This window comes from Macrobrachium nipponense, chromosome 29 (genome assembly GCF_015104395.2).
Source record: "Macrobrachium nipponense isolate FS-2020 chromosome 29, ASM1510439v2, whole genome shotgun sequence".
Lineage (NCBI taxonomy): Eukaryota > Metazoa > Arthropoda > Malacostraca > Decapoda > Palaemonidae > Macrobrachium > Macrobrachium nipponense.
In genome coordinates, this window is record NC_061092.1 from 12,684,434 (window position 1) to 12,697,792 (window position 13,359).

The following is a 13,359-nucleotide window of genomic DNA, read 5'->3' on the forward strand; positions in this document are numbered from 1 at the left end:
CATTTTCGGTTAATATTTAACTGTTACTTTTTTCCTTTTCACGTCATGATTAATACAGTATACATGTATATATATGTATATATATGTATGTATGTATATATAATATATATATATATATATATTATATATATATATATATATTATTGTATTAATCATAAGGTGAAAAGGAAGAAAGTAACTCAAATAGATGTTAATCGAAAATGATGAGTGAAATTCACAATGCAATAGGACTATTATATATATATATATATATATATATATATATATATATATATATATATATATATATGTATATTTATATATAATACATATGACTTTTATTATATATATATATATATATATATATATATATATATATATATATATATATATATATATATATATATATATATATATTACCTCTGGTAACAGCGACTCAGAAAGTGATGTATTGAGAAAATTTACGAGAAAAAAAATCACACTCCTCTCCTGATCCTTTTGAGAAACAGAAACAAATCATCACAATTATAATAATAAATTTTTTTTTTCTTTATCCTTTCCAGTAAAACGATCTTTCAGACTCTGGACGCTGACGGACGAATAGATGTCAAAACTGTAGTGTGTATTATATTCATTACCTAGCGAAATTCCCTGCTCTATAGTGACTATCCTCCCCTGTGCCCCGTCACTCGTAAAAAAGTCATTAACTGAACTGTCTGTAGTCAGACCTACAACTACTATGTGAAGGAAAGGGGAATACAATACATACAATAACAAGTGTGTCCAAGACTGTCATCTATTGTCATTGTATAAGCCTAAATAAACGATTTGGTAAAAAAAAAAAAAAAAAAAAAAAAAAACGTGTTTCATTCGCCTCTGTTTCGGTATTTGCATAGAAAGAACTTGTTTTCGGTTGATATACGTCCTACCTGCGATCGAAGTTGGGGTAAGATTGTGAAGTATTGAATTAGGTCGGCTGCAGGGGGTCGCAGCCTGGGAGAAGATATGTATTGGGCCAACACTCTCAAAAAAATAAATAAATAAACCAATAAATGCTAGTGATAAATTTTGAGATATTCTATAAAAGGGAAAAATTCAAACAATATATATATATATATATATATATATATATATATATATATATACATATATATATATATATATATATATATATATATTGGCCTCACAGTTTTCTTGGTAGCTTTCCCACCCCCCCCCCCCCCCCACCCCACCAATTAACCAAAGAAACCCAGTTTTGATTCCTGTGCTAAGAAAGACTGACAAGAACCTTCATTGAAAGCCCATTTTGATCAAAAGCCCAAAGTCGTAAGCAGTAAACCGAGCACTTGGTATATAGACGACTGTGGTGGTCGCAACCAGGATAAAGAAAAAATAAGGGCGTGAGCTAACAACCTTATGTACAAAAAAAAAAAAAAAAAAAAAAAAAACTTACTGATGACCAAAAAAGCAGCACTACTGACACCATCCCATTCATAAGGAAAAAAGATGTGTAGTTAACCATCCCATTGAAAAAGAAAAAAAAAAGATATATGGTAAAAAACAAATATTTTAGCAACATAAAAATCTTTCATTAAGAGCATAAATCGTTGAACCATATTCCAGACAGTGACGAATAACATCACAGAAACATGAAGGTCATTAAAAAAGAAAAAAAAATTGTCCACCGCTGACAAAATGGCTCATAAAGAATCCTCCCGGATGCGTAAAGAACCGGAGGGTAGAAATAAAACGATCCTACTCCTCCCCCCAATTCCTCTTCCTCCTCCTCCTTCCCCCACAATGCCTATTTTTCCTCCTCCTCATCCAATTCCTGCTCCTCCTCCTCCAACTCCCACTCGTCCTCTTACAATTCCTCCTACTCCAGTGCTCCATCCTCCTCTTCCAGTTCCTCCTCCTCCCCTACCTCCTCAAATTCCTCTTCGTCCTCCTGCAACTCCTCCCCGCCCCACCTCCTCAAATTCCTCTCCTTCGTCCTCCTCTTCCTCTTCCTCCAACACCTCCTCAAAGTCCTCTTCGTCTTCCTCCTCCAGTTCCTCATCCTCTCCAACCTCCTCAAATTCCTCTTCGTCCTCCTCCTCTTCCAATTCCTCCTCCTCCACCACCTCCTTAAATTCCTCTCCGTCCTCCTTCTCCTCCACCTCTTCCAATTCCTCCTCCTCCTCTGCCAATTCCTCCTCTTCCTCCTCCTCCTCCCCTTCTGCCAAATTAATTACAATGACGCCGGTCCATCAGTGATGTTGTTTGTCGCGGGATATGAGTTTCGTGCTTGATATATGATACTTGAATTCCCTCCCTCTGTAATGAGTTTCGGCTTAATTGGCTTTTAAATTACAACGATAATATCCCCAGATGAAGATATTCGAATTAATTACCCCGGCAGTTTTGTTTCAAATTAATTCCGGCTGGACTTTGCTCTCTCTCTCTTTCGGTCCGTCCTTGAGGGGGACTGGGAGGAGGAGGAGGAGGAGAGATCCTTCTGCTGGAAAGAGGGTTACGATTTGTGTTCCAGATTCCTTTGCAGAGGATTTTGTTTGGGTTTTCCTGAGGTGCGAGATTCGTATGTTATTTATTTATTTTTTGTTAATTATCATTCAAATTCTTAAGATAGTCATACGGATACAGTCATACAATCAAATTGGCAAGACTACTTCCACGGTCATAATGATCATAATCAGATTTATTTGATTAATTAAATGTAATCGAAATATGCATATATCCATTCGTAAACTGCCATAATGATTATCCAGCTGGTACGATAACTTCCACAGAAAATAATGATCATAATCGGAATTATGTAAATCCTACAAGATTCAGCAGAGAAAACCTGCGTGAATCACACTGTACTTTTTCCCTTCTCTAACGCGTTTAATTACCGATTATTATTGTACATTTTTTGTCTCCCTTTAACACCCAGGGAGCCTAAAGTTGAAAAAGATGTTGCAACATCATCTTTCGTATCTCGTGACGAATCCGCTGGTATATTAACCAATATTTCGAACTAATATTTTGGAGGGGTTTAACAAATCGATACATGCTATATATATATATATATATATATATAATAATATATATATAATATATATATATATTATATATCGTATATATATACGTATATATATATATATGACGGTTTGTTAAATCCCCTCCAAAATATTAGTTCGAAATATAGTTTAATATACCAGCGGATTCGATACGAGATACGAAGCAGGATGAGATGATGATGATGAGATATATATATTCATATATATATATATATATATATATATATATATATATATATATATATATATATATATATATATATATATAGTTCAAAGCGTGCATAAATTCATATGAATTAAGACGAAAAGAGTAGCATAACTTGGACACAATCTTTCATGAACCAAAATGACCATGAATCGAAATTGAAAGAGAAATGGCAGGAAACCTAAGTGAAAACAAAATGAAAACGAGGTATCAAAAAACCAAATTAATATATAAACCAATAACCGGTATTTGAGAAATAACACACGAAAATTTGGGAAAATTTCCAGCGCTGAATTAGCGTGACAGCTTCTGCTAAAGGCAATTCGAACGACATTTTCATAAATTTTATCGCTTCATTTGAAATGAAATACCGCTGCCAATAAGCTCAACTTTCACCATGTAAATAATTACTTTTCAGGCTTTGTTTCTGAAAATATCCATTAACTTAAAATATATGTCGATGACGTTTGTAAGCCTTTAAAAACATTACCTTATTTATATATATATGCATGATTATGCATGTATGTATATATTCTATATATAACACACACACACACACACATATATATATATATATATATATATATATATATATATATATATATATATATATGCGTGTGTATGTGTGTGGAGTCACTAGCCTATATTTTCCTCATACAGCGTTTGACTCCAGAATATTTCAGTCTTCTCGTTCCCAGTTAATGTTTCGGGGCACAATTCTGTATCCTGGCAACAACTTACCATAATCGACAGAATATTAGGTACCTACAGTGTCACTACTCGGATCGAAAGAAAAAAACACAAAGGGGTTTTCATGAAAGTGCTTAAATCGTTAAACCTCGTTCAGGAATCGAACTTAAGCTTTCACAACTACTTGAAAACTACACTATGAAGTTCCATATAATTATTAATAAGCATTTTTTTTTAAAAAGCATTCAGGTGACAACCCTTATGAAGAGAGTCACCAGATTACAAAGCGTCTCAGTGGCGTGATCGGTATGGTCTCGGCTTGCCACCTCGGTGGCCGCAAGTTCGATTCTCGGGCATTCCATTTAGGTATGAGAGATGTGCATTTCTGGTGATAGAAGTTCACTCTCGACGTGGTTCGGAAGTCACGTATATAAAGCCGTTGGTCCCGTTGCTGAATAACCACTGGTTCCATGCAACTACAAACACCATACAAACAAACAAACAATCACCAGAATTATAAGCCCATGATATGGCTTGAAGCCCTACTATGGGCTTAGTATTAGCCTGCAGAGAGAGACAAGTAATAGGGAATGATGATAAACAGGTAAATATGAGGAAATAGCAAATAAGACCGATACACCTGAATTCATGAGGAGTCCACAGAAAGCAGGAATGAATTCGCCCCTCTCTTAACAAGGCGTGATCCGACCTCCAGCTTACTTGGTGCGCATGCTAAAATCTATGGTTGAATATAGCGTTGTTTCACCAACGAAAATTAAAACAAATACGCTATATTTTATTAGAAATAATTGTTCTGTACTGTTTAACATGCGCATTATTTATTTTTCTCATTTTCATTCTCATGAATAAATCATAAATATCCTATCCTAAAATTCCTGTATCTTTAATTCAACTCGAAACACCTTTATCAGACCTTTCCTACCCCCCAACAAGAACAATAGCAACAAAAACAAAGTAGTTTGTAGGCTTACTCCCAGAGCAAGCAACCAAAATTCCTAGCAAACTGAGTAGTTTGTTTGTATGGCGTTTTTATGTTGCATGGAACCAGTGGTTATTCAGCAACGGGACCAACGGCTTTACGTGACTTCCGAACCACGTCGAGAGTGAACTTCTATCACCAGAAATACACATCTCTCACTCCTCAATGGAATGCTCGAGAATCGAACTCGCGGCCACCGAGGTGGTACACCAACATCATGCCGACTAAGCCATTGAGGCGCTATAAAATTCCTAGCAAATTGAGTAGTATTACAGCTGTTACGAGAAACCATCGCATGGCAGCATCTGCCTGCCTAGTGTTTCAATTAACACTGACACCTGATATAACGAAACAATGGTCACTGTCACCTTAATCCTATAACTACTTAAACAAAAATGACATCAGCTGCATATATATATATATATATTATATATATATATATAATATATATATATATATATATATAAACATCAGATATATATATATATATATATATATATATGATATATATATTTATTTATATATATATAATATAATATATATAATAAAATAATATATATATATATATAGATAATTATAATATTATTATATATATATAATCTACGAACTTTAAACCCTTGATAATCCAATTAGTGAATTAACTTTATCAGGCGACAAAACTGGAACAACCAAACTTATCTTTCCTAAGTCTTTTGGATCACAGACTTCTGAATTTATCCTTCTTTTTCTCCCTAGAGAGAGAGAGAGAGAGAGAGAGTGAAATTGATGATGCACTTCAAGTCTCCTTTATCTTTTTATCTTTCCCTACTCACCATTTATCATGCATATCTCTTCCATTCTCTCCCTGTCTCGGCAGATTATCTATCATCGCTCTCTTTCTCTCTTTTATCTTAAGCCCTTGTCCTCATGGCTCCCTCCACGGTCCCAGGAGCGGCTCTCACGACCGAAGAGGGACCGATTTTCGATCACCGAACCGAGCGACGAAAAAGTCCAGTATACCTTTGCTGGGTAAGCAAGGATTTTTTTTTTTTTTTTTTTGAAATTTAGGGTGTCAAGTCAAGCACTTGGGTACTATCGGCCATTCAGCGCTTAAGTTTGTTTGTTTGTTTGTATGGTGTTCTTACGTTGCATGGAACCAGTGGTTATTCAGCAACGGGCCCAACGGCTTTACGTGACTTCCGAACCACGTCGAGAATGAACTTCTATCACCAGAAATGCACATCTCTGACCCCTCAATGGCATGGTCGAGAATCGAACTCGCGGCCACCCAGGTAGCAAGCAAAGACCATACCAACCACGCCACTGAGGCGCTGCTTCAGCGCTTAAGGACAGTGAAAAGTAGGAGTTAAATATGCAGGTGTTGGACAGCAAAAGTGAAGAAACTAGGATGGAAGGTATAAATAAAATAAAAGGCTAAAAAGTGGATGCAGACAGGAGCAGATGGGACGCTGAATACACACTTTAGTAACGTCTATAGTGCACCTCACTATTGGCGCTATCCCAACGAATTAGGTAAACGGTTTCTATTCTAACGTTCTGTATCAAAATAATGGAATGGGCGTATAAAATCTAGGTCAAAGGCCAAGCGCTGGGATCTATAAGGTCATTCAGCTTCGAAAGGGAAACTGAGAATATAGAGGTTCTCCAGGTGTAACAGGAGGAAAGCCTCGCAGCTGCACGATGAAACAGCTGTTAGGAGAAGGTGGATAGCAAGATGGAAGAATACGAATAGAAGTACAGTAAAAGGAATGAAAGGGGCTGTCGCTAGGGGGCCGAAGGGACACTTGAAAGAACCTTAATTAATGCTTACGGTGCACCGCGTGATGTGCACTAATAGCCTGTACTACCAAACGTGACGCACTGAAATAATAAAAACTACCTTGATTCCACGTTGTCCGCGAGAATGTATAAATGTGGGCGTGTTTTATTTTTCTTTTCTATTTTCTGCTTTTTTATCTCTCGCTCTCTCTTTGCTAAAGGAGACGAGGAAGCATATGGTGAGACGCCGAACGCTGACTGTTATGATGATGTATGGATCAAACTTTTCGAAACTTCAGACAAAAGTGATAGAAGAGAAAGCGACGCTGATTGAGATAGATATCACTCTGCCTAATGGCCTGAAGCGCCATCAACTTTCTTCTACATATTGCAGCCCGGGTGAAGCTACTTTCCAGTTACTCCTTTCGACGCCATTAAAGAGAGAGAGAGAGAGAGAGAGAGAGAGAGAGAGAGAGAGAGAGAGAGATAAACTTTCAGTTCCAACAGAGAGAAAGTTCCGATTTGGAAATATTCTCGTGTTTTCAGTCGTTTCTTCAACTTTTTCTATTCTGACCTACATCTGGATTTTCTATTTCCCAGCGATTCTGTCAGATTTCAGACTGCTTTTATCTGACAGGATTGAAAGAGTTTAGGATGAACTTCGCAGAATAGGAAGACAATGGAGAGTGTGTCAAGGGCATATACAACAGCAGTTCAGTAAGCTATCAGCTGAGGGTGCCGTTAAAACCATTAAAAATGGAAAAAGATAATTTAAAATATCGCTCTCTCTCTCTCTCTCTGTTTGTATGTGGGTTCACGAAATTTGTTAAAGTATCGAAAGACTTTGTAGTATATGTTTTATTGTCTAATATGATCTCTCTCTCCCTCTGTTTGTGTGTATGGTTCACAAAATTTGTTAAGTATCGAAGACTTTGTAATTCATGTTTTATTGTCTAATATGCTCTCTCTCTCTTGCTCTGTTTGCGTCTCTCTCTCTCGCTCTGTTTGTGTGTGTGAGCGTGGGGCACAAAATTTGTTAAAGATCGAGACTTTGGAGTTTATGTTTTATTGCCTAATATGCTCTCTCTCTCTCTGCGAGTCACGAAAGTAATGAAAGTATAATAAAAAAAAAATTTAGTTTATATTACCTTATTTACCATTAAAGGTTATGGTTCGTGACATTTAGTAAAAAAAATTAATTACAATAAATCAAAATAAAATATCACTAGAAAGCTATTAAGCTTCGCTGGCGGTGATCCACTTTTCCGAAAAGACAAATCTGGAATAGTAAAAAAAAAAAAAAAGTTTAATTACAATAAATCAAAATAAAACATCACTGGAAAGCTATTAAGCTTCGCTGAAGGTAATTCCTTTTTACGAAAAGACAAACCTGGAAAAATCTGGCTTACATCTACACTTCCATTCTCTCTTTACAACATTAAATCGGATTACCCGACAGCTAGGGAATTTAGAACTTTATGAAAAAAAAGAAGGGGAAAAACCTCACGCCCTCTTAAACACTCATTTTACGTTAAGTCTTGAAGTCCCCCACGAACCTATACAAGTTTTTTTATTTTTTTTAATGATTGATACCGTGTCCTAGTTTTCTAGCATTGAGGACATTACAAAAAAAAGGCTACTCTGTCAAAAACAAAATGGCTTCGTTTAATGTTATATGCTGGTGTCAACGAATTTATACGAACGTTTTTTAGCCACTGAATAAATAAATTCGGCATCAAGGTTCCGATGTATTTTTTTTCAAGCTTTTTTCGTAAAAGAGTTTTTTCCTATAAAGTTTTTTTTGTGAAGGTTTTTTCCGTAAAGTTTTTTTGAGAAGTTTTTTCCCTTTTTTTTTTTTTTTAGGAGGTAGCACCAGCGAGCGACACCCCGGGGTCACTCGAACGAGATGCTTAGGCGATCTTCCCAAGACAACAATTGAGTTTGGGCCGTAAAAGTTGCACTTACGAAAGCCCTTAAGAACCCCCTATAAATTTTAATGGCGCGTTTTTCTTGCGAGAGAATTTCTTTTCCTTTTTTTTTTTTAGTGGGCATTTCCGGTAGGAGTTGGAAAGGGCCAAAATAAGATGTGTGTGTGTGTGTGAGAGAGAGAGAGAGAGAGAGAATCCTTTTTTTTTAAAAGCCACTGCGTTTAAAAGGGTAGACCTTTGAATTTCCTGCGAAGGGGTTACCAAAGTTGCTTTCAGATGCTACGTGGGGGATAATGTGTTTGCATACGGATGTTACTGTGCGTTTGCTTAGTGAAGTATATGTGGAAGGTGCTGTCTATTTACCTATAGATATTACTCAAAGAACACCTAGGCTTGCTTACAAATGTAACTTGAGGGATACTGTACTACATCTATTCCTATGTGTCACTTTAGGATACTGCATAATAATGATTGATGTTCCTTAAGGATACTTGTGTTACGGCCTCTGAGAGAGAGGTCCGCTTCAGGTTCGATATGAAATAAATTAAAACAAAAAAATATTTCAACACCAACAGTTGAAACTAGGGATACGAATATAGAAAGAAACACTAACACAACAAAGGTTTATTTACAAGCTTACTAACAAAGGTAAATGCAGAATGGTATCTCCTATTTACATAAAAAGGCAAAATCTTACACTGCATGAACTGGGGGAACAGTGAGGTAATTCAAATACTTGCTGGCCGGTTTAGTGACTCGAAGCGATGACTTCACAAAAGGAGAACTGCGATTGCAGACGTCTACTTGACTCCGTATTGCAGAAAATAATGTCTACTCTTGATACTTGAAAGGCAGGAACTCCCCAAAACCTCTGGCAGGACATTTTCTTCTCTGAAGTCTGCTCAACGTCGAGATAACTCGGTCATCCACTCCTGAAGACGCCTAGACCAGAATCCAACCAACTCTTGAGCAACTTTTCCTCTGATCCTTCGTCGGTCCCTTTTTCTCTTATCTCTCTTGGATGATCTCAGCTGCTGATCTCTCACTGATAATCTGATCTGTGTCTCTTACTAATGATCTCTGTGATTAACTGCTTTCTCCTACTTCGTCCGTCGTATTTATATGGCACTCTGGTGGCGGAGCCTACGGCGAGCGTCACAGACTCCCAAGATTACCGGAACTTCTCCGAAGAATCTAGACAAGGTATTGCATCAGAAATCGCGGCATTTCTCACGTCACGTCGGCGCCTGTCGAGTTCCACAACACTCCTGCCGATTCTAGAACCATCATGAGAACAGGCACCTCCAACACAATGCGCTAATGCCTCCTTGCTGCCAAACTTCTCGAAAATGCGTTTTCCTTTCCCTTTACCTTTCTTTGCTATGAAGCAATTACCATCACACGTCCCCCCAAAAGAGAAAAAAAATTAAATCAACTTATTTTATTTTATTTTTTTCTAAAGAGAAACAAGAATTAAACAGCAGGGAAACAATTCTGCATAAAGTTTTAATACTTCTCCATACACTCAACCACTCGAGCCAAAACAGAAAACGGTCATTAGGCTACTGATTCTGAGAAAAATCTCTAGAGGCTACTAACTATAACATTATCCTTCTCTCTTACTTTTTCCGTTTTCTGAACTCTGATTAAACTTTGAATCCTGGCAAGGTCGCCACAATGTTACAGCCTCTGAGACAGAGGTCTGCTTCAGGTTCGATATGAAATAAATTAAAGAAAAAAAATTTCAACACCAACAGTTGAAACTGGGGATACGAATATAGAAAGAAACACTAACACAACAAAGGTTTATTTACAAGCTTACTAACAAAGGTAAATGCAGTATGGTATCTCCTATTTACATAAAAAGGCAAAATCTTACACTGCAAGAACTGGGGGAACAGTGAGGTAATTCAAATACTTGCTGGCCGGTTTAGTGACTCGAAGCGATGACTTCACAAAAGGAGAACTGCGATTGCAGACGTCTACTTGACTCCGTATTGCAGAAAATAATGTCTACTCTTGATACTTGAAAGGCAGGAACTCCCCAAAACCTCTGGCAGGACATTTTCTTCTCTGAAGTCTGCTCAACGTCGAGATAACTCGGTCATCCCTCCTGAAGACGCCTAGACCAGAATCCAACCAACTCTTGAGCAACTTTTCCTCTGATCCTTCGTCGGTCCCTTTTTCTCTTATCTCTCTTGGATGATCTCAGCTGCTGATCTCTCACTGATAATCTGATCTGTGTCTCTTACTAATGATCTCTGTGATTAACTGCTTTCTCCTACTTCGTCCGTCGTATTTATACGGCACTCTGGTGGCGGAGCCTACAGCAAGCGTCACAGACTCCCGAGATTACCAGAACTTCTCCGAAGAATCTAGACGAGGTATTGCATCAGAAATCGCGGCATTTCTCACGTCACGTCGGCGCCTGTCGAGTTCCACAACACTCCTGCCGATCCTAGAACCATCATGAGAACAGGCACCTCCAACACAATGCGCTAATGCCTCCTTGCTGCCAAACTTCTCGAAAATGCGTTTTCCTTTCCCTTTACCTTTCTTTGCTATGAAGCAATTACCATCACACATCCCCCCAAAAGAGAAAAAAAAATTAAATCAACTGATTCTATTTTATTTTTTTCTATAGAGAAACAAGAATTAAACAGCAGGGAAACAATTCTGCATAAAGTTTTAATACTTCTCCATACACTCAACCACTCGAGCCAAAACAGAAAACGGTCATTAGGCTACTCATTCTGAGAAAAATCTCTAGAGGCTACTAACTATAACATTATCCTCTCTTACTTTTTCCGTTTTCTGAACTCTGATTAAACTTTGAATCCTGGCAAGGTCGCCAAAATGTTACGGCCTCTGAGACAGAGGTCCGCTTCAGGTTCAATATGAAATAAATTAAAGAAAAAAAAATTTCAACACCAACAGTTGAAACTGGGGATACGAATATAGAAAGAAACACTAACACAACAAAGGTTTATTTACAAGCTTACTAACAAAGGTAAATGCAGTATGGTATCTCCTATTCACATAAAAAGCCAAAATCTTACACTGCATGAACTGGGGGAACAGTGAGGTAATTCAAATACTTGCTGACCGGTTTAGTGACTTGAAGCGATGACTTCACAAAAGGAGAACTGCGATTGCAGACGTCTACTTGACTCCGTATTGCAGAAAATAATGTCTACTCTTGATACTTGAAAGGCAGTAACTCCCCAAAACCTCTAGCAGCACATTTTCTTCTCTGAAGTCTGCTCAACATCGAGATAACTCGGTCGTCCACTCCTGAAGACGCCTAGACCAGAATCCAACCAACTCTTGAGCAACTTTTCCTCTGATCCTTCGTCGGTCCCTTTTTCTCTTATCTCTCTCAGATGATCTCTGCTGCTGATCTCTCACTGATAATCTGATCTGTGTCTCTTACTAATGATCTCTGTGATTAACTGCTTTCTCCTACTTCATCTGTCGTATTTATACGGCACTCTGGTGGCGGATCCTACAGCAAGCGTCACAGACTCTTGAGATTACCGGAACTTCTCCGGAGAATCTAGAGGAGGTATTGCATCAGAAATCGCGGCGTTTCTCACGTCACGTCGGCGCCTGTCGAGTTCCACAACACTCCTGCCGATTCTAGAACCGTCATGAGAACAGGCACCTCCAACATAATGCGCTAATGCCTCCTTGCTGCCGAACTTCTCGAAAATGCGTTTTCCTTTCCATTTATCTTTCTTTGCTATGAAGCAATTACCATCACAACTTGATAATAACCGAAGTGTTACCCGAGGGATGATGTACGCAATATACTTTAAGATGCACTTGGAGGATACTGTAAAGAGTTTTACTGATGTTACTTGGGGGATACAGCATACTTGACTGATGATTTTACTTTGGAACGATGATTATTTACACAGCTGCTACCTATGTACAGCTGTACATAGTTTGGCCTAAAGTTTCACTTGGAGATACTATATATAGTTTTCCTAAAGGGTTCTACCTAGGGATACTGTATATTTGTCAACAGGGATCCTGGATATTTTTCCTATGTACTGCCTTAAGGCAAAAACCTCACTTAACTGAGAATTAATTGCGAATAAGAGAAAGAAGATTAATTTGGGGATGCTGTATAATCGCTTACAGGTGTATCTTAAGGGGATACTGCTAGCTGTTTTTGACTGCAGGTGTTACTTGGAACAGGTGCACTTTTCATGTGCGTTACTTGGAGAGCACTGTGCATTTTCTAGTAAGTGTACTTTGGAATAATGTATTTATCTACACATATTTCATTGGGGATACTGTACACCTGCTCAAAGGTGTAGACTGTATATGAACTTATATATTTTACCTTGGGGAAACACTCCTACCTTACAGTCACTTCTTGCAGGATACTGTACAAGTACTTTAGTTTCTTTGGAGGATACTAGTAGGGGATACTCTAGATCTCCTTACATGGGATACTAGTAGGGGATACTTTACATCTCCTTACATAGGATACTACTATGCGATTCAGGGTCTCTGTAACACGGTTTTTTGGACTTTGCTCCTTGTCAAAGCATCGGATGTAGCTGAAAGTTGACATATGTATATTTTACAACCACACACAAATTTTGTCAGCATTATCAATAACCTAAACCCGATAGTTTTAATTTTTATAGAGTAAAAATGATCTAGCCAACGCCATGGCCAATGATAACGAGCCAAGAGTCGAAAAACATTCATTACGTAAGCAAG

General features: G+C 37.7%; 1 protein-coding gene across 1 annotated transcript; it reads left to right on the plus strand.

The window, feature by feature from the left end:
- Positions 1-1,674: 1,674 nt before the first annotated feature.
- LOC135206022 (uncharacterized) lies at positions 1,675-2,235 on the plus strand. Its single transcript, XM_064237192.1, has one exon. The coding sequence runs from the start codon at positions 1,675-1,677 to the stop codon at positions 2,233-2,235; it is 561 nt and encodes a 186-aa protein (XP_064093262.1).
- Positions 2,236-13,359: the final 11,124 nt, after the last annotated feature.